Genomic DNA, 26,032 nt, shown 5'->3' with positions numbered 1-26,032 from the left:
CCGGTTTTTGAGCTGGTTGCTCGGGCTGCTCCCACCCTGCATGGTGTGCTTTCGTTTTCAGTAAATCTCTGCTTTTGTTGCCTCCTTCTTTGTGCATTTTGTCCAATTCTTTGTTCAAAGCAGCAAGAACCTGGACACCCTCTACCAGCAACGTATCAATATATTAAATATAGATATTATATATTAAATAGCATTGAAATGTGACATATTAAGCAACTTGATATATTGACTAACAATAATGATTTATTTAAAATATCTTATGAATAGTTGAGAAATCTTGATAACACACAAAGCATATAAGAAAAGCAGAAGCTGTGATTTTTATTTTATAATGCCAAAATAAAACAGGATTATCGCACAGTTAAAAAGCAAATCTTAACTAAAATGCTGAAAAGCAGTGTCTCAGCTGTCAGGTTGGCAAATAACATGAAAGTGGTAATTAGTCCTCCACACACTCACAGTGTTGGCCGACTAGAGACTCTTCAGAACCAGCGGCACAGTGGATATGTCTCATCCAGGGTCATGGAAATCAGCCTTGAGAATAATGACTTATTGGGGGCCGGTCGCGGTGGCTCAAGCCTGTAATCCTAGCACTTTGGGAGGCCGAGACGGGTGGATCACGAGGTCAGGAGATCGAGACCATCCTGGCTAACCCGGTGAAACCCCGTCTCTACTAAAAAACTAGCCGGGCAAGGTGGCGGCGCCTGTAGTCCCAGCTACTCGGGAGACTGAGGCAGGAGAATGGCGTGAACCTAAGAGGCGGAGCTTGCAGTGAGCAGAGATCACGCCACTGCACTCCAGCCTGGGCCACAGAGCGAGACTCCGTCTCAAAAAAAAAGAAAGAAAAAGAAAGAAAAAGAGAATAATGACTTATTTAAATCAAAGTTCCAAAATGTGACATCTCAAATGCTCCTTGAATTCAGCAGACAAGTGAACATTTCAGGTATAGAAATTAACTCAGCCTTATAATTTCAGGTTTCTCTTTAAATACTGGAACTATAAATATTTCAAAAAGTTATTCAGGTCTATTTCCAATAATCAGACTCTCTTTTATTGTAAAACTGAAAAGTTTTTTGTTGTATTGTAAAACAAACATAAAAAGGCTGGGCATGGTGGCTCATGCCTGTAATCCTAGCACTCTGGGAGGCCAAGGCGGGTGGATCACCTGAGGTCAGGTGTTTGAGACCAGCCTGGCCAACATGGCGAAACCCCATCTCTACTAAAAATACAAAAATTAGCCAGGCATGGTGGCATGTGCCTGTAATCCCAGCTACTTGGTGGCTGAGGCAGGAGAATAGTTTGAACCCAGAAGGTGGAGATTGCGGTGGGCGGAGATTGGGCCCCTGCACTCCAGCCTGGGCGACAGAGCCAGACTCTGTCTCAAAAACAAACCAACGAATAAAAAACAAAAATAAAAATAAAAATAGTCTTTCTAGATAAGGACTACCTTATACATGGCATATTATTTTATGGTAAAATAATACATTCCTGTGACTATATTATACGGTGATCATCATCACTAATTATATAGGAATATCTAAGATGCTATTTATTATCATAATTTTCAAGATCAGGAGACAAAGAATCCCAGTGAGCCCGAGTGATTTCGCCAATGCCATCTCCTGAGTCTGTAACCATGGGAGGAAGGTTCTGTTTCCACAAAGCCGGTTACTGATTAGCCTTCAGAAAGCAAGCCTGCCCACAATACTTTTAGTAGGAGAATTGTTTCTACCCTCCCACAGCAGAAACTCATATCTCAGGAAAATACAAGTCAATATTCATTCAAGTAATCATCTCATTAATGAAAATGAATTGCAAATGTTTTCTGCCCTTGGGTATGCATATTAAAAAATATTTAACATTTAACGAAATCAATACTGAGACAAGTACTTACTAAAATACAAAGTGTTTCCATTGAAAAAATACTGTAATTAAACTTGTTAAAAATATGGGTATATATTTTACTCTTTTACAAAAGAAATAGCATTATACCCATTGAAACAATTATCTTTCTTTTAAGTGTATCCAAAAAACGAAAAGATCATCACAAACCCTAATGTAACTCTAACTTTTCTAAAAATGAGAAATGTTTTAAAACTCCTTAAGTTGTCACAGGCTCAGTGGCCGATCGTGTATTTATCAGTAGAGAATGTTCTTATGTGCTTCTGTGTTTATTTTGGGTAAAATTTAGTCAGTTGTCAAAAATAGGCCTGAAATAAGGAGATACATTTTCCTAGAAGAGATATAATTGTGATAGAATATAATCACTTACAAATATGAATAAACAAATTATAACACCTTTATGGAAAACTTAAATTTGCCATGGAACTTTTTAAATAGAGAAGGTTTCTCCTTTGCTAATTGAATATTTAAATAAATTTAATGTACTGAGTTTTTGGATCCAAGTGCTACTTGCAGTTTATGATGAAAGGCACCTATCCGTTCTTTCTGAACTGGCCAGTTCAAGATGCAGTGAGATTTAAACATTCCTCTTCGCAAACAGAGTGCATGGTTCAGTTTATAATCTGGAATCTCCTCAAGGAAAATCAATATAATGGAATCCAGATTTTGTTCAATAGCTTGTTGAACGGCATGATGTACCTTGAATCTAAGTAAAGAAAAGTGTCGAAGAATTAATACACAGTTCTTAACAGCCAGAATCACTACTATTTAAAATAGTCTGTAACAGAGTTTAAGCTGTTACTGAAACTCAGGGGTTTTTTTTCTTAATTTTATTTTTAAAATTCTTTGAGTTGAGTAATATTGGTAATATTTAAAAGTTTAATTGAAGCCGGGTGTGGTGGCTCACGCCTGGAATCCCAGCACTTTGGGAGGCAGGTGGGCAGATCACCTGAGGCCAGGAGTTCAAGACCAGCCTGGCAACATGGTGAAACCCCATCTCTATTAAAAATACAAAAATTAGCCAGGCGTGGGGGCACGCACCTGTAATCCCAGCTACTCGAGAAGCTGAGGCAGGAGAATTACTTGAACCCGGGAGGTGGAGGATGCAGTGACCTGAGATCACACCACTGCACTCCAGCCTGGGCAACAGGGTGGGACTCCATCCAAAAAAAAAAAAAGTTTAATTGAAAAGCAAGTACACACTTAAAATTTCACAATGTTTACCTACCTTTTGCATAATGGGTCTTTTAATAGATGGTGTGTTATAATAAAAATAATTTTTCTGCTTCTTTTGATGCTGTTAACAATTGCTTCCAGTTCAAAAACACCTGCCTCAAAGTCCCTTTCTTCCAGACAAAATTTGAGAGATTGGTCTTCCTTTTCCATTGAAGAGAAATGTTCCCAGACCCAATCCTTATCTTTATGGGCGTGAATTATATATGCTGCATATTCAAACTGTTCTGTCTGTCTGTCTATTTCTTTGAAACCAAGAACTCGATGTACTGAAACATTCCAGTAAAAAGATATCCTCCAGCCCTCAAAGTGGATGAGAAGTACAACAAAGATAAAAATCAACAGGATACTGGTATTGATCATGAAAAGGAGTTCAAAGGGGGCACTGTCTTTGCAGGATGATGTGTCAAAAAGTCTCACTGGGAACCCATGATAGTGAGGTGGAGTGTTGCAAAGGTAGTGGCTTGACAGCTCAGGGATGTTGGCATGGGTCTTGTTAATCCAGTTAACAAACCAGGCGATACTTTCACATGTGCAATCAAAGGGATTAAAGCGCATATCTAAGTTACTCAGGTTCCTGAAAGCTGGCCCGAAAACCTTCTTCTCAACTGATGTTATGAGATTCTTCTGAAGGTTCAATGACTTTAGAGACACCTGATTATCAAAGACAGACTCTGGAAGTGTGTTTAAATTATTCAATCCTAAATCAATGATCTTTAGTTCAGATAAATCCTTGAAGACCTCAACTGGGATCTCGTCAAAGCCATTAGACTCCAAGTTAAGGATGTGGAGGTGAGACAGACCTTTTAGGAAATAAACAGGACCACCAGGGTTTGCGTGTTTCCAGAGCCGTGCTAAGTTGTTATGCTGCAAATCCAGAATTTCTAGTTTCTCAAGACCTTCCAACATGTCATCATTTATGTTGGCTATGTTGTTGTTGCTTAGATCCAGAATGGTCAGGTTACCAAGAGGCTGGAATGGTGAAGGAGAGCAATCCACATTTTTAAGGGCCACCCTTCGGAGCATCAGTCGTTGAAGGCTTCGGACCAAGGCAAAGGAGTTCTTAGTCAGTTGCAGGTACTTGTTGTAGGAAAGATAGATTTCGAAAATATTTTCTAGACCACTCCATTCCTGGCCTGTGAGTTCTTGCCCAATTTCATTAAGGCCCAGGTCAAGTACTTCTAGGTGGCCCAACCAAGAGAAGGCACCACTCTCTATTTTTGAGATTTTATTCTTGGTTAGGTTGAGTATGTGTAAGGGAGAATAAGCAAGTGATACAAATGTTTCATTTGTCAAAGTTTGCAAACTTGTAAAGGAGTTGGATAGACTTAAGTATTTCAGGTTTATCAATCCTGTGAACATATTGCTTTTTATACCTGAAATATCATTATCTTCCATGTTAAGGTGCTCCAAACATGTTAGCCACTGAAAAGAAAAATCATCAATCTTGGGGAGCGAAGCAAGGGAAATACTTTGTTTAGTAAAAGACCGTTTCAAATTCAGGTACCGCACATTGAAAAGCCCGTGCAAAGAGTGAGAGAGCAAATGCTGTATATTATTATACTCCAGGAAGAAATATTCTAGATGTGGAAGCCAAACAAAGGAATCGTTACCAATCACATTTAAGTTGTTGTGGGAAAGATCGAGCATAGTGAGGTTTGTCCACTTTAGTCCCAGGAAAGTTGTATTGCTGGTGGTGGACAGCTGGCTGTTACTCAGAGACAGATTCCGAATGCTTGTGTTTGCTAATTCCAAACATAGCTTCTCTGTGAGGCTGGGACCCAGCTGGACGTTGTTCAGAAAGAGGCCCAATAATCTTCCAATTGCGTGAAAACACCCTGGAGAAAACTAAAGGTGGAAAAACAGAGGTTAACAATCAAAAGCACAGACTCTGTAAGGCTGTTGAAAAGCTTAGATGCAGTTCTGTTTTTTTGTTTTTGTTTTTGTTTTCGTTTTTTCCTGAGATGGAGTCTCACTCTGTCGCCCAGGCTAGAGTGCAGTGGAGCCATCTTAGCTCACTGCAACCTCCGCCTCCCGAGTTCAAGCAATTCTCCTTCCTCAGCCTCCTGAGTTGCTGGCATTACAGGCGCCCGCCACCACGCCCAGCTAATTTTGTATTTTTAGTAGAGACGGGGTTTCGCCTTGTTGGCCAGGCTGGTCTCGAACTCCTGACCTTGTGATCCACCCGCCTCGGCCTCCCAAAGTGCTGGGATTATAGGCATGAGCCACCGCGCCCGACTCAATGCAGTTCTTTACTCCATCTCTACTCACCCTTCACCACATCCTGTGGGCAGAGCATTTCTCCCCCTTCCTCTAATGCACAAGTCCTTCCTTACAGCGCCCACCTCTTGCTCCAACCTCTGACTCCCCTGGCCACTGGCTAGCTTCTGCTCAGCATTCACAGCCTCAGCTTAGATGCCACCTTTTCAAGGAGACTTCTCTGACCTTCCAGTCCAGGATCAATCTCCTGATACTTTTTCTTTATCACCATGAGAACAATTGTGATGAATAAACTGCTCATGAAGTCACTCATGGACTGCCATGAAGTCACTCTTTTCTTTTCTTTTCTTTTTTTGAGACAGAGTTTCGCTCTGTCCCCCAGGCTGCAGTGCAGTGGTGCGATCTCAGCTCCCTGCAACCCCCGCCTCCTGGGTTCAAGCGATTCTCCTGCCTCAGCCTCCTGAGTAGCTAAGATGAGAGGCGACTGCCACCACGCCTGGCTAATTTTTTTGTATTCTTAGTAAAGACGGGATTTCACCATGCTGGCCAGGCAGGTCTTGAACTCCTGACCTCATGATCCACCCCCATCTCGACCTCCCAAAGTGCTGGGATTACAGGCGTGAGCCACCGCACCCAGCCTGGTGGGGCTCTGATTTGTAATGTGTCACTTGGGGGACGGTAAGGCTAATGGAAAAAAAGAGAAGTGTAGAAGAAAGGGTGCTTTGTCATAAACAAATGAGTTAAAATGCAAAGCCGAAAATTATGAAATTAAGTATGATAAATCTACATGATAGCACTATTTTACAGGCAGTAAAATTTAGCTTTGGAATGATTCTTAATTGTATGGGAGATGTTCATGATATCATATTAAATCTAAAGAGCAGGAGACACCATGATCTTCGGTGGGCGATATAGCACAACTGTTAGGAGCAGGGCCTCCGGTCCCAGCGAGCCAGAAACCCAGCTCTGTCCCAGGTGGATCCTGTGGGGCCTGAGATATGTCACGTTAACTTTCTTCATCTCAGTTTTCTTTTGTGAAAATGACAATTAAGAATAAGTTGATTAGGCCGGATGCGGTGGCTCACGCCTGTAATTCCAGCAGTTTGGGAGGCCAAGGCAGGCGGATCGCCTGAGGTCAGGAGTTCGAGACAGCCTGGCCAACACAGTGAAACCCCGTCTCTACTAAAAATACAAAAATTAGCCAGGCGTGGTGGTGGGCACCTGTAATCCCAGCTACTCGGGAGGCTGAGACAGGAGAATAGCTTGAACCTGGGAGTTGGAGGTTGCAGTGAGTCCAAATCGTGCCATTGCACTCCAGCCTGGGCAACAAAGAGCGAAACTGAGTCTCAAAAAAGAAAAGAAAAGAAAAGAAACTAAGAGTAAGTTGATTAAAACTACTATATACATAAAATTTTTTTAAAATTTATCACAGTACTTGACACACAGTTAAGTGCCTTAAGGATTTAAAAAAACAGTATGAATTTCAGTACAGTAAGAATTTAAGCTGTTGTTTTTCCTTATAATTATTTGGAGAAAAGCCAGGGATAAATGTACCCAAATGCTAACCATGGTTGTTTCTGACTATGGACATTTGAGTGATTTTTTTTTAATCACCCCTTATTATTATTGTTTCTCATTTATTGATATATTTAATACCATTACTATCATAAATGTCTTAATCATAGAAAATGCTGTTTAAAAAAATAAAATGAATAGCTTGCACAAAACATCTTAATATCTCAGGATAAATTTGTACGCCATTTATTTTTATGTCTGAAAATGAATCGAGTTGTAAGTAAGGATTTCCAGTAGTCTTGTAGCCTGGAACAAAATGAGTGTAAAATACAGACAACCTGTATGTGAAAATGCGGAATCCTATTTAGGGAAAAGGAGTCAGTCGACAGGACCGAGAGAAAGCAAAAGAGCAGGTAAGTTATTTCTTTCTTCATGATCCAGGACACATAGCCCTCCTGTGCGAGTAACAGTCTTCCTGTGCCCAGCTATCCCCAGGGCCCTGCGAGTTAACCCACTGCAACCTGGGCGCTGTCCGTGCTGCACAGAGCCCTCTTCAGCATGAACAAAATCCTGTAAAATCCCCAGCAGCCTTTGTTTCTTTGTAGTCAGCTTCGCTTGCTGAAATGCCCGTTGCCTTCTCGCAATGTAGTTTCCTACTTTCACTAACAAACATGCCTTTCTCCACCTACAACTGTCTTGGTAAATTCTTTTACCCCTGTGCCACCCGTCCAGATAGTTGTTGCTCCCCCGTGACAGCAAATGATTAGCCTGAAGATCATGATTCCAAAAAGAGACAGTCCTGTCAGTTATTTAAGCTGACTTCATTGTAGGAAGGTTTTTATAACAACATAGGGCTGCTTGTCATTTCCTGAGTCCTGCCTATGCCAGACACGGTCCTAAATTCTTTACCACACAGTCCTGTGAGGTAGAGTCATTATCACGCCCGTTCGAAAGCTGGGAGGCTGGAGAGGGAGAACTTGAATAACTTGCCTGATAACACGATGGTTAAAAGACAAAGCCCAGAGACCAGGCCAGCTAACCCAACTGTGAACCTGGGGCTCTTGACCATCGTACTCTTTTATTGATAATTCTTTCAGAGAGTTTGTGTGACAGAGAGCACTATTTCCACTTTGCAAGTGAGGACACAGACTCAGAGAGGTTAAGGATGTTCCCAAGGTCATGGCACGGGGGTTCCACCCAGTGCTGCAGGACCGCAGAGTCCCGTCTCCGGACCTCTCCTGGGGCTGCCTGAGCTCTCACGAGGGTGGCACCAATGCCCCCAAGCAGTAGGTGTGAAGGAATGCTGGAAGACAGGCAAAGGCTAGAGAACGTCAGATTCCTGTGTCTGTGACACAGATAGGGACTACCCACCTTAAAGGCAGAATGCAAAATAATTTTAGCTTACTTCTTACCTCTTTAATTTGATTCGATGATAACTCTAACTTTTTTAAAGATGAATTGGCAAGGATACCAAGTTCTTCACTTTTTAGCGCTTGGATTTTATTGTTTGATAATAGAAGCTCTTGGAGATTTTCCAGCTGAACCTGAGTTCCTAATTTTGTAGATGACAAGCCATTATGAGACAGATCTAATGTGATTAAATTCTGAAGGGAAAAAAATAATAAGCATATGTTAGAGTCTTGGTGTCAAAAACAGTTCTTTTAAATGTAAATACATCTTAAAAATATTTCAACAACAAAATCAACACCTCTGTATCATTCTGTAGAATACTAACAGTAAGCATAATAAAAAATCTTTGTTCTGATTAATCTTTGTTATGTTATAATCTTTGTGATGGTTACCCTTGAAACCATTGTAGGAAGGATTTTATTTCTTACTTCAAGAATCATTTTATTTCTCTTACCAAAATAAGAAGGATTTAAGCTTACTTATGATATAAGGAACATTGCTAATTTATAAACTTATTTTTCATAACCATTTACTTATGATGCAAGGATTTTCACGTGGCTTATCAAACACAGTGTCATGCATTCACCTTGAAAATAAGTATCAGAAAAAAGAACAGAATGTTTTCTTTAAAAACATGAGTAGAATTTTGCCATCTATGAAATTTTAAATAGATTTTTATACTGAGAAAGATTCATAGTTATATAAATTTTGGATCATGACTAGTACAGAATATTAACTTTTGTTTGCTTGTCAGTACTGTGGGATGTTTTATCACCCTTTGCTACTTTTGAATATGTATGCTTCAAATTCAGGCAAAAGGTAAGGAAAAGCTGATGATACCAGTTAAGGCAAAATCTAATGTAATCTCTATTAACGAGAAGCAAGTTTTTTAATTTAAGTCTTTACAAAAATAACATTTTACAATGACTTCTCTAGCAAGATTTTGAGGCCTTTGTATTTGAAGATATTTCATCCACATTAGACTCTAAGAAGACCCAAGAGAAGATTTAAAATAGCCAAGGAGCAAATCACTTTACGTTTCACAGCATATTTACATTTGTAGACTATTCTTGGCATCTGAGGAAGAGCAATGCTCAATTTTTTGTAAGACCATAAAATGAAGTAACTTGAAAATCACTTTGGTTAAAGAAAAACACTTAATAATTGCCTCAGATTTAGAAACAATCGCATGCGTTTTGTTTGTTTGTTTGTTTGTTTTCTGGTGCTCTAAAGCATTGTAGGGTGAATATGGTTAACTATGATTTATTGTATTTTTTTAAAAGCTAGAAGAGGGTATTTTGAATGTTCACAACACAAATGGGAAACATTTGAGATGATGGATATGATAATCACCCTGATTTAATCATTACACATTGTATACACATATTGAAAGATCTGCATTCTAGATCTCATAAATATGTACAATTATTAAATGTCAACTAAAAAGAAAAGAAAAAAAAAACAAACTAAAATTCAAGCAAAGTGTTGAAAAGAAAAAGGTAGCCGTCATTGAAAAAGTGACACCACTATTGAACAAGTCATTGAAATAGCCACTGAGATTTCTTAAACCAGGAGTAGGTAATTTTTAGTTGAACAATTCACTTGATCATTGTATCAATTTGTTAATTTTATTTAAGTCAGAATTTGGACTCTAGACTTTTTTCATGACTTCACATACTAAATCAGCAGCATTGAAAGTTTAGTGTCCATGTTCTTATGGGATATTCTGATTCTTCTCTGTTCATTACTTCTACCTCTTGCATCTAAGTTCTGTTTCTAATGGGAAAAAGCGAGAGAGGCAAACATTGAAAATTAAGGATGAAACTGATTTAAGAGTACATTTTCTCTTTTGGAAGCATTTTCTATTATAATGGCAATATTTGTGGCAAATTGGATTAGATCAAATTTCTTCCTTTTTCTTACTTTGATGTTTAGATAGTAAGTCTAAGGATGGATAAGTGACTTTAAAACATTAGTAACAATAGACATTTTCATCTTACCTTCTGCTTTACAAAGGGATTATTTTTAATTTTCTGGATTGAGTTGGACATGAGATGGAGTTCCGTCAAATTCGTGCAGAAGGCAAAGGTTTTATCAGAAAGTTGAGATAGCTCATTGTGCTGGAGGTTCAAAACTTTTAACATGGGAAGTTTTTGGCACAATTCTGGCTCCAGTTTTGAGATGGAGTTAAATCCTACATCCAAGATAGTTAGTTGGCTGTATCTTGTAAAATTGGCAGCTGGTAATCTTCTGAGTTGATTATGGGTAAGATTCAACACTGTTATGTTTGTGGGGAGATCATCGGGTACCTGAGTTAACTTCAGGTGGCTGCAGTCAGCAACTTCTTGGCTAACAGTGCATTTGTTGGTGGAGGATGCACACAGCATCCCAAAGGGCAAAAGTCCCCACCAAAAGTAGATATAAGGCAAAGTCTGTCTCATGATTCTGCTGTATAGAAGAAACATTAAAATGTATGAGCAATATTAATAGCAGATGACTTTCAAATGCATTGGTATATTCCTTGTAAAATATACCACCAAAATATGACTATGTATATTACGACTCATACTCTTATGCCCTACAAGTGCATATTATACAAGTAATACATCAAACAGAAACATTTCAAACAGTACAGAAAGGTAAAAAACAGAACATCCAAACTTCCTTCCCATCCTTCACCTTGATCCCAGTTGCAGCGGCAATGTCTCTCTTTTGATAGGTTCTATCTGTAATTCTCATGATTACCTCCATAAACTTAATATTCTTGCCCTTCTATTTCTTCATTTACTGATTTCACTATAAAGATAAGGAATTTAATTATATTTTTCCTTCATTCTCTTCACTTCTCTTTAGTTAATTTTGTTTGTTTGTTTTTGTTTTCGTTTTGTTTTGTTTTGTTTTTGAGACAGAGTCTCGCTCTGTCACCAGGCTGGAGTGCAATGGCGCGATCTCAGCTCACTGCAATCTCCACCTCCCGGGTTCAAGCGATTCTCCTGCCTCAGCCTCCCAAGTAGCTGGGATTACAGGCGCCCGCCACCACTCCCGGCTAATTTTTTGTATTTTTAGTAGAGACGAGGTTTCACCATGTTGGCCAGGATGCTCTCCATCCCTTGACTTCGTGATCTGCCCACTTCAGCCTCCCAAAGTGCTGGGATTACAGGTGTGAGCCACCGTGCCCAGCCAGTTAATTTTTATTTTATTTAAAATAAATAAGTACATTTTTCTCCACATTTCTTCCATTCTTACATTTCCTAAAACTGTCAGCTATAACATTGCTTGACATTGTCAAGATGTGAAATGTTAGCATGTTATCCTGAAACTCTGATTACATATGAGGTCCTTGGCCTACATCAATCCAGAAAATCTAAAGTCAGTAAATATCATTTACAATTTTAAAAATTATTTGTGTTTATTTATTTATTTTTAGAGACAAGGTCTCGCTCTGTTGCCCAGGCTAGAGTACAGTGGTGCTATCACGGCTCACTGCAGCCTCCAACTCCCGGGCTCAAGGGCTCCTCCCACCGCAGCCTCCCAAGTAGCTGGGACTACAGGCATGTACCACCACACCCAGCTAATTTTTTATTATTTTTTAAAATTTTACAGAGAGATAGGGTCTCGCTGTGTTGCCCAGGCTGGTCTCAAACTTTTGACATCAAGTGATCCTCCAGCCTTGGCTTCATAAAATGCCAGGATTACAGGCATGAGCCAAAGTGCCCAGCCTCAATTTTACAATCATATAAATTTTACAATCATATAAATAAATATTCACTGCAGATCATAATGTAACTGAAAAATTCTTATCACCTACTAATGTAGCTGTCATAGTATCATAGTGCAATGCATTCCTCACATGTATATAGTGATGCTGGTATAAACAAACCTACTATACTACTAGTTATATAAAATATAGCACACACAATTATGTACAGTGCATAATAGTTGATGATAATAAATGAATGTTATTGATTTATGTATTTACTATACTTTTTGTCATAATTTTAGAATGTACTCCTTCTACTTATTTTTTTTTAAGTTAACTGTAAAACAGCCTCAGACAAGTCCTTCAGGAGGGATTCCAGAAGAAGGCACTGTTCTCATAGGAGACGACAGGTCCATGCATGTTGTGGCCCCTGAAGACCTTCCAGTGGGACATGACGTGGTGGAAGGCAGTGACATTGAAGATCCTGACTCTGAGCGGGCCTAGGCTAATGTGTGTGTTTCTGTCTTTGTTTTTAACAAAAACGTTTAAAAAGTTAAAAAAAAAAAAGAAGAAAATTAAAAGTAGAAAAAAGCTTATAAAATAAGAATATAAAGAAAGAAAATACTTTTGTATAGGTGTACAATGTGTTTGTTTTAAACCAAGCATTATTACAAGAGTCAAAAAGTCTTGAAAAACTAAAACATTTATAAAGTAAAACAGTTATAGTAAGTTAATTATTATTGAAGAAAGTATGATTTTTAAATAGGTTTAGTATAACCTAAGTGTATAGTGTTCATAAAGTCTGCAGTGGTGCACAGCCATGTCCTAGGCCTTTACATTCACTCACCACCCACTCACAGACTCACCCAGAGCCGCTTCCAGTCCTGCAAGCTCCATTTGTGCTAAGTGCCCTATGGAAGTGCCATTTGTAATCTTTCCTACCACATTTTCACTTACCTTTTCTATGTTTAGATACACAAGTACTTCCCATTGTGTTACAACTGCCTCCAGTATTCAGTGCAGTCACAGGCTGGCTGTCTGATTTTGCAGCCTGGGTGCCACAGGCCGTACTGTCTAGTTTTGTGTAAGCACTCCCTTTGATGTTCCCACAATGCATTTCTCAGAATGTAGCCCCATAATTAAGCAACACGTGACTGTGTTCTATTTCTTTGGGGTAAATTACTAGGATTGGAATGGCTGGGCCATTTGGTGAGGCCGTTTGATTTTATGAGAAACTGCCAGATCTTTTGGGAAAGTATCGCACCACCAACTTCCCTGACAACATTTGGTGCCTTTTTTTATTTATTATTTTTAGTCATTCTGGTGAGTATGTAGTGATAGCCAATTATGCTTTTATTTATTTATTTATTTATTTTTATTTTTTATTTTTTTTGAGACGGAGTCTCGCTCTGTCACCCAGGCTGGAGTGCAGTGGCCGGATCTCAGCTCCCTGCAAGCTCCGCCTCCCGGGTTCCCGCCATTCTCCTGCCTCAGCCTCCCGAGTAGCTGGGACTATAGGCGCCCGCCACCTCGCCCGGCTAAGTTTTTTTTGTATTTTTAGTAGAGACGGGGTTTCACTGTGTTAACCAGGATGGTCTCGATCTCCTGACCTCGTGATCCGCCCGTCTCGGCCTCCCAAAGTGCTGGGATTACAGGCTTGAGCCACCGCGCCCGGCCAATTATGCTTTTAATTTGCATTTCCCTACGGACTAATAATATTTAACAATTTTCATGTGCTTATTGTTCATTTATCTTCCCTTATATATTCAAATATTTTGCTCATCTATTCGATTGTTTCCTTTTTATTATTCTGTTGTAGGAATTTTTTACATATCGCAGTATCAGTCCTTTGTCAGATTCCTATTTTGTAAATATTTATTCCCAGTGTGTGGGTTGCCTGTTTATTTTCTTACTAATGTCTTCTTAATTATGATGAAGTCTAGCTTATCATTTTCTCTTTTATTTTTGTTGTTTCTGTGTCTTCTCTAAGAAACTTCTCCTACTTAGATACTCTCCTCTAAAAAGCTTTATGGTGTTAGCTTTTATGTTAAGGTCTGTGATCTTTCCTAAATTAATTATTGTGTATGCATGAAGTAGGAGTCACGGTATTTTGTGTGTATACCCAGTCAGTCAGACCTTTTTCTTTCGAGATGGAGTCTCGCTCTGTCGCCCAGGCTGGAGTGCAGTGGCGCGATCTTGGCTCACTGCAACCTCCACCTCCCAGGTTCAGGTGATTCTCCTGCCTCAACCTCCCGAGTAGCTGGAACTACAGGCGCCCGCCACCATGCCCGGCTAATTTTTGTATTTTTAGTAGAGACGGGGTTTCACCATGTTGGCCAGGCTGGTCTTGAACTCCCGACCTCAGGTAATCCACCCACCTTGGCCTCCCAAAGTGCTGGAATTATAGATGTGAGTCACCGTGCCTGGCCAAGTCAGGCCATTTTTTAAAGAGACTTTCTTTCCCCCACTGGACTGTTCTGTGCCTTCCTTAGAAACCGAATAAATGTTTTAAGTGGGGGTCTATTTCTGGGCTGTCTACTCTCTTCCACTGAAATAATTGTCAGTTCTTAGGCCAATACCACATTGTTCGGATTACTTTAGCTTTATAACAAGTCTTGAAGTTCAAAGTGCAAACCCTCCCATCTTGCTCTTCTTCTAGATTGCTTTTTCTGTGCCATGGTTGATGGAAATTATCCAATGTTGTGTATTCTTTATTATTAATTATTGCTTCTCACTAGAATGTGAAGCTATAATAGTAGAGGACATAGTTCTTATTCCATACGGTGTTGTCTGTGTCTAGAACAACGCCTGCCACTTTGTTGGCTCTGAAGAAATAAATATATGTTGAATACATAGTTGATATGGTTTGGCCCTGTGTCTCCACCCAAATCACATGTCGAATTGTAATCCCCAGTGTTGGAGGTGGGGGCTGGTGGGAGGTGACTGGCTCATGGGGCGGAGTTCTCACAGTTGGTTTAGCACCACCCTCTCGGTACTGTTTTCCTGATAATGAGTGAGTGAATTCTTATGAGATTCAGTCATTTAAAAGTGTGTGGTGGCCGGGTGCAGTGGCTCATGCCTGTAACCCCAGCACTTTGGGAGGCCAAGGCAGGCAGATCACCTGAGATCAGGAGTTCAAGACCAACCTGGCCAACATGGTGTAACCCTGTCTCTACTAAAATACAAAAATTAGCTGGGCATGGTGGCGGGCGCCTGTAATCCCAGCTACTGGGAAGGCTGAGGCAGGAGAATCGCTTGAACTACGGAGGCAGAGGTTGCAGTGAGCCGAGATCCCACCACATGGCACTCCGGCCTGGGCAACAGAGCGAAACTTCGCTCCCGCTCCCCCTAAAATAATAAATAAATAAATAAATAAATAAATAAATAAAGTGTGTGATGCCTTCTCCTTCTCTCTTCTTCCTGCTCTGGCCATGTGAAGGTTCCAGCTCCAGCTTTGCCTTCTGTGATGGGTAAATCTCCCTGAGGCTTCCCCAGAAGCAGAGGCTGCCATGCTGCCCGAACACCTTACAGAACCATCAGCCAGTTAAACCTCTTTCTTTGTAACTGACCGGTCTCAGGTGTTTCTGTAGAGCAGTGTGAGAATGCACTCATACGGTAGTTTTCCACGGGCATTTAATCAGCTCAGGAAAGCCACTCTTATCTCCACACATTGTCACACTTTATTTTGGTGGGATGTGTACCCAATGTGATACTCTCTGGTGTGACCAACAGCCTAATTTCAGGTATTTTAAAAAATCAAATACACCCACGAAGTATGGAGATGAAGTAATGGTAATGATATCTAAACAGATATTCCACAAGATCTAAAAGTCATGACACAAAAATTACTCCAGATAAGTTTCAGATAATAAAATTGTCTTAGGTGACTAATCCTAGGAAAACAGAACTAATGTGAGTATTTAGAATTATTCTAATATACTTAAAAATAGTGATTTTACTAGTATTCTAATTTAGTTCTCAGAAACAGAAAAAAAAAAAACTGGCTTCTATAAACTAGTATTCCCATCTCATGGCTTTTACAATTCTGGCACTAATCATTGTAGAGCTGTGCACATTCTTTATATCCACAGGCCATGAGGAATGCCACAGCCAGGCCAGCAAGGATGCACGTTGCTGACTTGCCCAGGTGCATGAAGAATGCAGGGCTGGCAATGATACCTCTCGAATGCCAGGGACCAGTTCCCCACCTGCCTCCTCTCTCACAGTCTCCCAAACCTCTCTTCCAGTTCCTTCAGAACTTCCTACCTCTACTTACCAACTCACAGGTAAAGTCCCTACGATACATTCTCCTTGCTTAGGCGAAAGGTGCCCCTCTGGTAGGGCTCCGGCTAGAGGTCAGAATTGCTGAGAAGGACTAATCCATTACAAAGCATATCCCTGAATGACTGAAGGACTTTCCCCATCTGAAGACATTTCATCAGTGGGCAAAGCTCGCCTAATGCTAGGCGGGAGGAGTGAAAGAGGAACAGACGTGGAGAGAATCTTATGAAATTTCAGAATTGCAACCATGCACACAAAAATCCTAAAGCCTTCATTTCCAAAGAAAAGAGATCTTGATTAATAAAAAACTTCTCATCAGTAACGTGAACTGTTGCGGGAAGTCAGGGACCCTGAACAGAGGGATCAGCTGAAGCCGCGGCAGAAGAACATAAATTGTACAGATTTCATGGACATTTATTAGTTCCCCAAGTTAATACTTTTATAGTTTCTTACACCTGTCTTTACTGTAATCTCTGAACATAAATTGTGAAGATTTCATGGACACTTATCACTTCCCCAATCAATACCCTTGTGTTTTCCTATACCTGTCTTTACCTTAATCTCTTAATCTCATCATCTTCTTTGTAAGCTGAGGAGGATGAATGTCACCTCAGGACCCTGTGATTGTATCAGCTGCACAAATTGTTTGTAGAGCATGTGTGTTTGAACAATATGAAATCTGCGCATCTTAAAAATAAAAGAACAGGATAACAGCGATGTTCAGGGAACAAGAGAGGTAAGTTTGAACTGGCAGCCGGTGAGCTGGATGGAACAGAGCTATATTTCTCCTCTTTCATAAGCAAATAGAAATATCGCTGAATTCTTTTTTTTTTTTTTTTTTTTTGAGACGGAGTCTCGCTCTGTCGCCCAGGCTGGAGTTCAGTGGCCGGATCTCAGCTCACTGCAAGCTCCGCCTCCCGGGTTCACGCCATTCTCCGGCCTCAGCCTCCCGACTACCTGGGACTACAGGCGCCCGCCACCTCGCCCGGCTAGTTTTTTGTATTTCTTAATAGAGACGGGGTTTCACCCTGTTAGCCAGGATGGTCTCATCCCTGAGAAAGAGAATGCGCCCTGAGGGTAGGCCTATGAATGGCCCTCTCAAAGCGGGCTTTTATGGTCTTTTATGGTCGAAGCCGAAGGGATGAAATAAGCCCTGGTCTCCTGTAGCGCTCCCAGGCTGACTAGGACGAGGAAATTCCTCCCTAATAAATTTTGGTCAGACAGGTTATCTGCTCTCAAACCCTGTTTCCTGATAAGATGTTATCGACCACAAAGCATGCCGAAACTTCATTAGCAATTTTAATTTCGCCTCATCCTGTGGTCCTGTGATCTCGCCCTGCCTCCATTTGCTTTGTGATATTTTATTACTTTGTGAAGTGTGTGATCTCTGTGACCCACACCCTAGTCATGCACTCCCTCCCCTTTTGAAAATCGCTAATAAAAACTTGCTGGTTTTACTGCTGGGGAATATCACGGATCCTGCTGACATGTGACGTCTCCCCTGGACACCTAGCTTTAAATTTCTGTCTCTTGTGCTCTTTCCCTTTATTTCTCAACCCAGCCCAGACACTTAGGAAACAGAAAAGCCCACGTTAAATATTGGGAGCGGGTTCTCCCGATATCTGGTGCTAACGTGGTCTTTCTTTTTTCCTAAGTGCATGTGGGAACCTGACTCCTTTTGGCAGGTGCGGTGAAACGACATCGGCTTGGTTCACAGATACGTGTGTTCGACTCCCTGACGAATGGTGAATAGTCTGTGTATAATCCTGGTTAACTATGGGACACACGGAGTATAAAAATTATACCTATCTCTTCTATATTAAACTCTGGTTAAAACAAGGAATGATTTGGGTGCCCATGGAAAATATGGTCTCTCTATTCAGGGCGGTGGAAAAACACTGTCGTTGGTTTCCTAAAAAAGGAACTGTATATGTAAAAGTATTGGATCTTTTTACAGCATTCCAGGACTTTGTCTCAACAGGGAATTGTGCTCCTGTCACCGCTTGGGATGATTGGGCCTTGGTGAGTGCCATCCTAATACCTCCTCAACTTTTCTCTCACACGGCCTTCGTTATCTGATCAGCCTCTCCATTCAGCTACTCCTCTTCCACCTAATGATGCTGAAAATTCAACGTCTAACTCTGGTGACTTTGGCTTAACGTTACCCCTTGATGATCTTACTTCTTTTCACGAAGAGCAAGTACTTGCAGCTCCCGTGGCCGTGGCCGTGACTCACACAGCCCAGGACCATAGATATGCTAATTCGTCCCTCTTCAAACCTTTGCAGCATTTGTCTCTAGGTGTCACCTAATGGCTCCGGGACCAAACTACAATTTACCTGTAATTCCTCAGGCCTTCCCCTATCCACTTCAGCCCCTCACCCTCCTGTCGTTTCAGTTCCTCAACTGGTCACGTTGCCATCCCCTCAGCCTGCTTCTTTGTATGGTTCTTCGCACATGGACGCCAGCAATCACCGGTATACTTCTGCTTCTTCTACTCCTTCAATTCCCCTTTCTCACACTCTCATTCTGGTCTGCGTCGATATGCGCTGCTCAATTTTACTTTAAAAAAAAAATTTAGGGATGCGTGTACTCAGTACGGTCCTACTTCTCCTTAGGTTAAAATGGTATTGCAAACTTTTTGTACAGAGGTTGCTTTGCTTCCTTTAGACTGGGACATTTTGACAAAAGCTGTTCTGACCCCATCTCAGCATTTACAATTTCGTACTTGGTGGTCAGAGGAGGCCTGTCTGCAGGCTCAGCTAAATCGGACTCATGGCATTCTAGTTACTCAGGCTCAGCTCACAGGTTCCGATCGTTTCTCTGATACTTATGCCCAATCAGGCTTTGAAAAACTGTAGACTTTAACTCAATTGGTTTCTGAACAGTTACAGCTTAAAAATGTGGAACCCTCTCTTTTCCCCTGGAATTCTCCTGTGTTTCCACTAAAAAAGAAATCAGGCATGTGGCGGATGGTAACCGACTTAAGGGCCATTAACGCTGTAATGAAACCTATGGGGTCCGTCCAGCCCAGCATGCCTGCCCCTGCCTCAATACCTAAACATTGGCCTCTTATAGTCACTGATCTTAAAGATTGGTTTTTTCATATTGCTTTACATGAATCGGATTGTGAAAAAATTGCTTTTACTGTATCATCTATCAATAATCAGGAGCTTGCAGCTCGTTATCAATGGAAAGTACTTCCTCAAGGAATCCTGAATAGCCTGACAATCTGCCAGCTTTATGTTGGATAGGTGCTGTTACCGGTTCGAGCCCAATTTCCCCAGGCCTATATTCTTCATTATATTGATGATATTTTAATTGGTGCCCCCACTGATAAAGAATTAATTGACTGCTATCAAATTTTGAGCCGCCGTGTTACTGAGGCTGGATTACACACCGCCCAGGATAAAATTCAACAGACCACTCCTGTTCAATATTTAGAAATGATGGTCGAATAAACAATGCATCCAACCTCAAAAAAATTCAAATTAGGAGAAATTCCTTAAAAACTTTAAATGACTTCCAAAAACTTTTGGGTAACATTAATTATTTAAGACCTACTTTAGGCATTCCAACCTATGCACTATTGAACTTGTTTTCTACTCTGCGGGGAAAGTCCCATCTCTGCAGTCCCAGGACTTTGACCCCTGAGGCTTCACTAGAACTGGAATCCGCAGAGGAAAGAATCCAGACCACCCAGTTATCTAGAGGACAGCCGTCTCAGCCTTCTCAGCTTCTGGTTTTCGCTTCATTACACTCCCCTACTGGACTAACAGTTCGAAATAATGATTTAGTGGAGTGGTGTTTTCTTCCTCATTCGGTGTCAAAAACTTTGTCTATCTATCTGGACCAAACTGCCGTAATAATTGGCCAGACTCAGTCTACAATACTTCAAATTTCTGTATTTGATCCGAATTTAATTGTAGTTCCTTTAAATCGGCTCAAAGTTCAGGCTGCCTTTCAACATTCAGCACTGTGGCAAATTCACTTGGCTGATTTTATTGGTGTTATTAACAATCATTATCCAAAAAACGAACTGTTTGATTTTATAAAAATGACATCTTGGTTGGTCCTTCGACTAACCAAAGATCAGCCCATTCCTGAGGCTGTTGCAGTGTTCACCGATGGCTCCAGCAATGGTAATGCTAGCTATGTAGGTCCTACAGACAAGCTTATTCCTACTTCTTATACTTCTGCTCAAAAGGCAGAGTTAATTGCTGTGATTACTGCCTTACAGGATTTCCCCAAATCTTTAAATATTGTCTTTAATTCTACTTAACATGGGAAAGAGGATGTGCTTGGGTTTCACCAGATCATCAAACAAAACCCACAGAGAAAAGACGTCTGTGTCAGAGATTGCCCTCAGACGTGGTGAGATCTGTGCCAACTTCTTAGAAGCTGTCATGCCAAATCACAATGGGTCTAATTCAATCCTCTCTGATGGCAATGGAGACTCATCTAACTAATCCCACTTCTAATTACCTTTCTTTTTCTCCTTATGAACCTAAAAATCTCACCATTTCTATTAGCCTAAAAATAACATCCCTCTGTTTTTCTCTTCCTCCTTCAGCACTCAATCTCGCTTATAATGGGTTTTATTTAATGATTCTCCTCTTTATACTTTCTGTCTCACCAGTTTCCTCTCACACTGATTTACCTGCTACACATAATGATTCTTATTGGGCTTATGTGCCTTTTCCTCCACTTATTCGACCTCTCACCTGGATGGATGCTCCTGTGGAAATCTGCACTAATGATAGTGTGTGGATGCCTGGAGCTACAGATGACCATTGGCCTGCTCAACCAGGAGAAGGCACTGCTTTTAATGTTACCACGGGTTATAAATACCCGCCTCTGTGCCTCGGACATGCACCTGGTTGTATTCATCTAGAAACTCAAGTGTGGGCTGCTTATCTTCCGGAGAGATCAGTTACAGAGGAACCCGGACATTTGGTCTCTGGCCGCTCCCTTTCTCCTTTAAAACGAATGAAAGCGAGAGTAATGGGAGATGCTCCATACTTTCAATACAAACCTGCAGGAAAACCATGCCCTAAAAATTTTGAGGGCCCATCTAAAACTTTAATTTGGGAAGATTGTGTTAACTCACATACAGTAATATTTAAAAATGACTCATATGGTTTAGTAATAGACTGGGCACCAAAGGGCTATTTAAGAAACAATTGCTCCTCTGGCGGAAGGGAATGCCTGGAGGCTACTTATTTTATTTCTTATCGGGAGAATGAGAATCATCCTTCTACTTTGCATAGGAGGTTCAGCTCATTCTTTCCCGTAAAATGGGAAGATAAGGGCATTACCCTCCCCCCTCCCCCCCGCGCCAAGGCCCAGTATGATACTCCCCATTCTGAGCCCAGAACACCCAGAACTTTGGAAATTGGCTATTGCCATGTCTGGACTGTGAGCATGGGAAGGGGAAACTATTCTGTCTGTTGTCCCCACTACTGCTCCCATCTCTCAGTATCAACGTAGATCCAGACATTCTGCTTTACTTACCTCCAACCTGACTATTCCCATACAGAGTTGTGTTAAGCCTCCTTACAAGCTGTTAGTGGGAAATATAAAAATTTGGACGAACAATCAAACTGTCCAATGCATTAATCGTCATTTGTACACTTGTATTAACTCCCATTTTGACTCCAGGAAAAGTGTAATGTTGGTTCGAGCTCGAGAAGGAATCTGGATTCCAGTAATTTTGCCCAGACCTTGGGAATCCTCTCCCTCGATACATTTAATTAATGAAGTGTTACAGCGAATTCTAAAAAGATCTAAGAGATTTGTTTTCACTATAATCGCTGTGATCATTACAGTCACTGCACTGGCCACCACTGCCGGAATGGCGTTACATCAGTCTATTCAAACAGCTTATTTTGTTAATAATTAGCAAGCCAATTCCACCCAAATGTGGAATTCTCAACAAGGAATTGATCAAAAATTGGCTAATCAAATTAATGATTTAAGACCATCTGTTATTTGGCTTGGAGATCGGGTAGTGAGTCTCGAACATCACTTGCAAATGCCATGCAACTGGAATACTTCTGATTTCTGTATCACCCCATATTCCTATAATGAGACTGATCATTCATGGGAAATGGTCAAGGGACACCTTCTGGGAAGGGAAGATAATTTATCATTGGACATAACTAAATTAAAGAAACAAATTTTTGAAGCCTCTCAAGCTCACTTATCCATTGTGCCGGGAGCTGAGGCCTTAGATCAGGTGGCAGAAAATCTTTAGGGATTGAACCCCACGACTTGGATCAAGTCTACTGGGGACTCTACTGTGGTGAATTTTGGAATTATGTTTCTCTGTTTAATCGACTTGTTTTCAGTGTGCCCGGGCCAGTCAAAGAATCCTGCGTCAAAATCGAGAGAACGAACAAGCCTTCATCACCAAGGCACATTTATGTAAAAAGAAAGGGAGAGATGTTGTGGGAAGTCAGGGACCCCGAACGGAGGGACCGGCTGAAGCCACAGCGGAAGAACATAAATTGTGAAGATTTCATGGACATTTATTAGTTCCCCAAATTAATACTTTTATAATTTCTTATACCTGTCTTTACTGTAATCTCTGAACATAAATTGTGAAGATTTCATGGACACTTATCACTTCCCCAGTCAATATCCTTGTGTTTTCCTATGCCTGTCTTTACTTTAATCTCTTAATGGCATCATCTTTTTCGTAAGCTGAGGAGGATGAATGTCGCCTCAGGACCCTGTGATTGTATCAATTGCACAAATTGTTTGTAGAGCATGTGTGTTTGAATAATATGAAATCTGAGCATCTTAAAAAAAAAACAGAACAGGATAACAGCGATGTTCAGGGAACAAGAGAGGTAACTTTGAACTGGCCGCAGGTGAGCCGGGCGGAACAGAGCTATATTTCTCCTCTTTCATAAGCAAATAGGAGAAATGCTGCTGAATTCTTTTTCTCAGCAAGGAACATCCCTGAGAAAGAGAAGGCGCTCTGAGGGTAGGTCTATAAACGGCTCCTTTGGAAGCGTGTGCCGTCTTTTATGGTCGAAGCCGAAGGGATGAAATAAGCCCCGGTCTCCTGTAGTGCTCCCAGGCTTATTAGGATGAGGAAAATTCCCACCTAATAAATTTCTGTCACACAGGTTGTCTGCTCTCAAACCCTGTTTCCTGATAAGATGTTATCGACGACAATGCGTGCCCGAAACTTCATTAGCAATTTTAATTTTGCCCCATCCTGTGGTCCTGTGATCTTGCCCTGCCTCCATTTGCTTTGTGATATTTTATTACCTTGTGAAGTATGTGATCTCTGTGACCCACACCCTATTCATGCACTCCCTCCCCTTTTGAAAATCACTAATAAAAACTTGCTGGTTTTACAGCTCGGGGGGCATCACAGATCCTGCCGACATGGGATGTCTCCCCCGGACACCCAACTTTAAATTTCTCTCTCTTGTGCTCTTTCCCTTTATTTCTCAACCCAGCTGAGACACTTGGGAAATAGAAAAGAACCCAGGTTAAACATCAGGAGCAGGTTCTCCCAATAATGAACCACTGGAAAACAATAGAGACAAGCTTTCCAAACATTTAGAGAAAATTATTTTGAATTTAAAATTTCATATCCAGGCAAGGGGTAGAGTGGCTCATCCCTGTAATCCCAGCACTTCAGAAGGGGTAGGCAGAAGGATACTTGAGACCAGGAGTTCAAGACTAGCCTGGGCAACATAGTGAGACCCCATATCTAAAAAAAAAAAAAAAAAAAAAATTAGAAATTAGCCAAGTGTGGTGGCACAAGCCTGTAGTTCCAGCTACTTCGGAGGCTGAGGCAAGAGGATCGCTTGAGCCCAGGAGGTTAAGGCTGCAATGAATCATGATCACACCACTGCACTCCAGCCTGGGCAACAGAGCAAGACCCTGTCTTTAAAAAACAAGAAAATCACCTTTGGCCAGGCCAAAAAATTACCTGTGGCTCATGCCTGGAATCCCATCACTTTAGGAAGCTGAGGCTGGAGGATCCCTTGAGCCCAGGAGTTTGGGACCAGCCTGGGCAACATAGGGAAACCTCATCTCCACCAAAAAGTTTTTAAAAATTAGCTGAGCATAGTGGTTCACATCTGTGGTCCCAGCTACTCGGGACACTGAGGTGTGAGAATTGCTTGAGCCAGGGAGGTCAAGGCTGCAGTGAGCCACAATCTTGCCACTCTACTTTAGCCTGGGCAACACAGCGAGACCTTGTCTCTAAATCAATAAATGAAATGAAATGAAATGAAATTAAAAAAAATTTCACATCCACCTGAATAACTAAAGAAAAAGGTACGAGTATGTTGAGATATGCAAAAATGCAGTAAGTTCATAGCCATATGATCTGTGTGAAAACGTTATTCTAGGACATGCTTCAGTAAAACAAGCAAAAATGCAGTTAAAGGACGAAATGAGAGTGAAGAAAAAGTTGCTGTTGAATGAGATGTAACAGAAATAAAGAAAATGAAGAAACAATGAAAAAGAGTCTCACTTGGCCTTAGAATTTTGGGAGTACTTTGTACGGGCACATGGAAGCCACATTCTTTGTCCAAGTGAGAGACAAAGTTGCCTCATGGTTAGGACATGGGGTCTGGATTCAGACTACCTGGAGTTAACCACTATTCATACTTTGATTTGTAAACTTTGCAACCTTTGTATTAGGTTAATACATAGGCACGCCCCTGTGCAGACACAAACCAGCGCATGATCATCTGTAAACCTGGGAGTCAACCTGCTGAAGCCAACTCCATTTTCGCCCGAGTACCCACAGTTGCCAATGCCAGTTTCTGATCTTCCTGTACACCTGAACATCTTTCCACTTCCCCACTTCTTCCATTATCCTTCGTGAGGTGAAAGAAAGCCATTTACTTACTCCTAGGCACACCTGAATGTTCTCTCCTAGCCAAGACACTGTCATACAATGCCAGCTGCTGTCTCCCCTCCTGCCAATAAAACTAACAAAAGGGGACACGCTCTTTTAACATCTTGGAGTTTTGTTTCTTTAAGGTAAAGATGTGATTTGTTAAAAAGGTGTTGCAAAATGATTTCCATAGCTTCCCTAATGTGTTTTTTCCAGGTACAGAATGCTACAGAGGAAAAAAATTAAATACTGCATAAATAGATGATCAAATTAACCAGATACTGGTGCTTTTACTTGTATTCTGAGTTATACCCTTCTCCCAAGCCCATGTCATCTCCCGGTTCTTCCACTTTCCTTCCTGAATGATTCTGACTGGATTTCAAGCACCAGATCCAAGAAAGACCAAAGAAGGTTAAAACCATACACATTCTACTAACGAATTCCACTCAGCACGAGAGACCCTGCCCAGTAAGAACGTGAAATGAACACCTTCACTTACTTGGATGACTGCTGGCCATTCCTTTTTTCTTTAGTCCAAATCCAGACATTTCATCAGGGAAATGTGTGGCAAATAGGCGGCACTCTCGAAAGTGAAAGTAAAGCTTGAAAAAAATGCTTTTATGTTTGGTGCATTCCAAGAAGGGCAAAGGGAGAAAACAAAAACAATCTCCTACACCTCAGAGAGGTGTTTCAAACTGCTTCGAGAAACATCTTGTTTTTATTTTATTTTAACTTTTTTAAAGCTGAGATCCTTGGATTTCATTAAAAGGGTCACAGATTTAGCAACAGCTGAAATCGAAAGTGGGGACCTCACCATTTGATGTGGACGGGTCTGGATCTCTACAAGTTAACGAATAACAGTGAATCCCTTGATTTTCTGCTAGACTCATGCAAAGCTGT

General features: G+C 41.0%; 1 protein-coding gene and 1 long non-coding RNA gene across 2 annotated transcripts; both read right to left on the bottom strand.

Moving 5' to 3' along the window:
- Positions 1-223: 223 nt before the first annotated feature.
- LOC112625449 lies at positions 224-1,904 on the bottom strand. Its single transcript, XR_003119595.1, has 2 exons — positions 871-1,904; positions 224-548 (listed from the first exon to the last, which is right to left on the bottom strand). It is a non-coding gene; the product is annotated as an uncharacterized LOC112625449 (long non-coding RNA).
- Positions 1,905-2,155: 251 nt separating this feature from the next.
- TLR3 (toll like receptor 3) lies at positions 2,156-25,728 on the bottom strand. The gene is made up of 5 exons (XM_025386733.1): positions 25,632-25,728; positions 10,281-10,728; positions 8,283-8,474; positions 3,131-4,983; positions 2,156-2,608 (listed from the first exon to the last, which is right to left on the bottom strand). The coding sequence occupies exons 2-5, from the start codon at positions 10,719-10,721 to the stop codon at positions 2,380-2,382; spliced, it is 2,715 nt and encodes a 904-aa protein (XP_025242518.1). The 5' UTR covers positions 10,722-10,728; positions 25,632-25,728; the 3' UTR covers positions 2,156-2,379.
- Between the last annotated feature and the right edge of the window lie 304 nt (positions 25,729-26,032).

This window comes from Theropithecus gelada, chromosome 5, assembly GCF_003255815.1.
Source record: "Theropithecus gelada isolate Dixy chromosome 5, Tgel_1.0, whole genome shotgun sequence".
Taxonomy (NCBI): Eukaryota; Metazoa; Chordata; class Mammalia; order Primates; family Cercopithecidae; genus Theropithecus; species Theropithecus gelada.
This window is presented reverse-complemented; position numbering and strand designations above follow the sequence as displayed.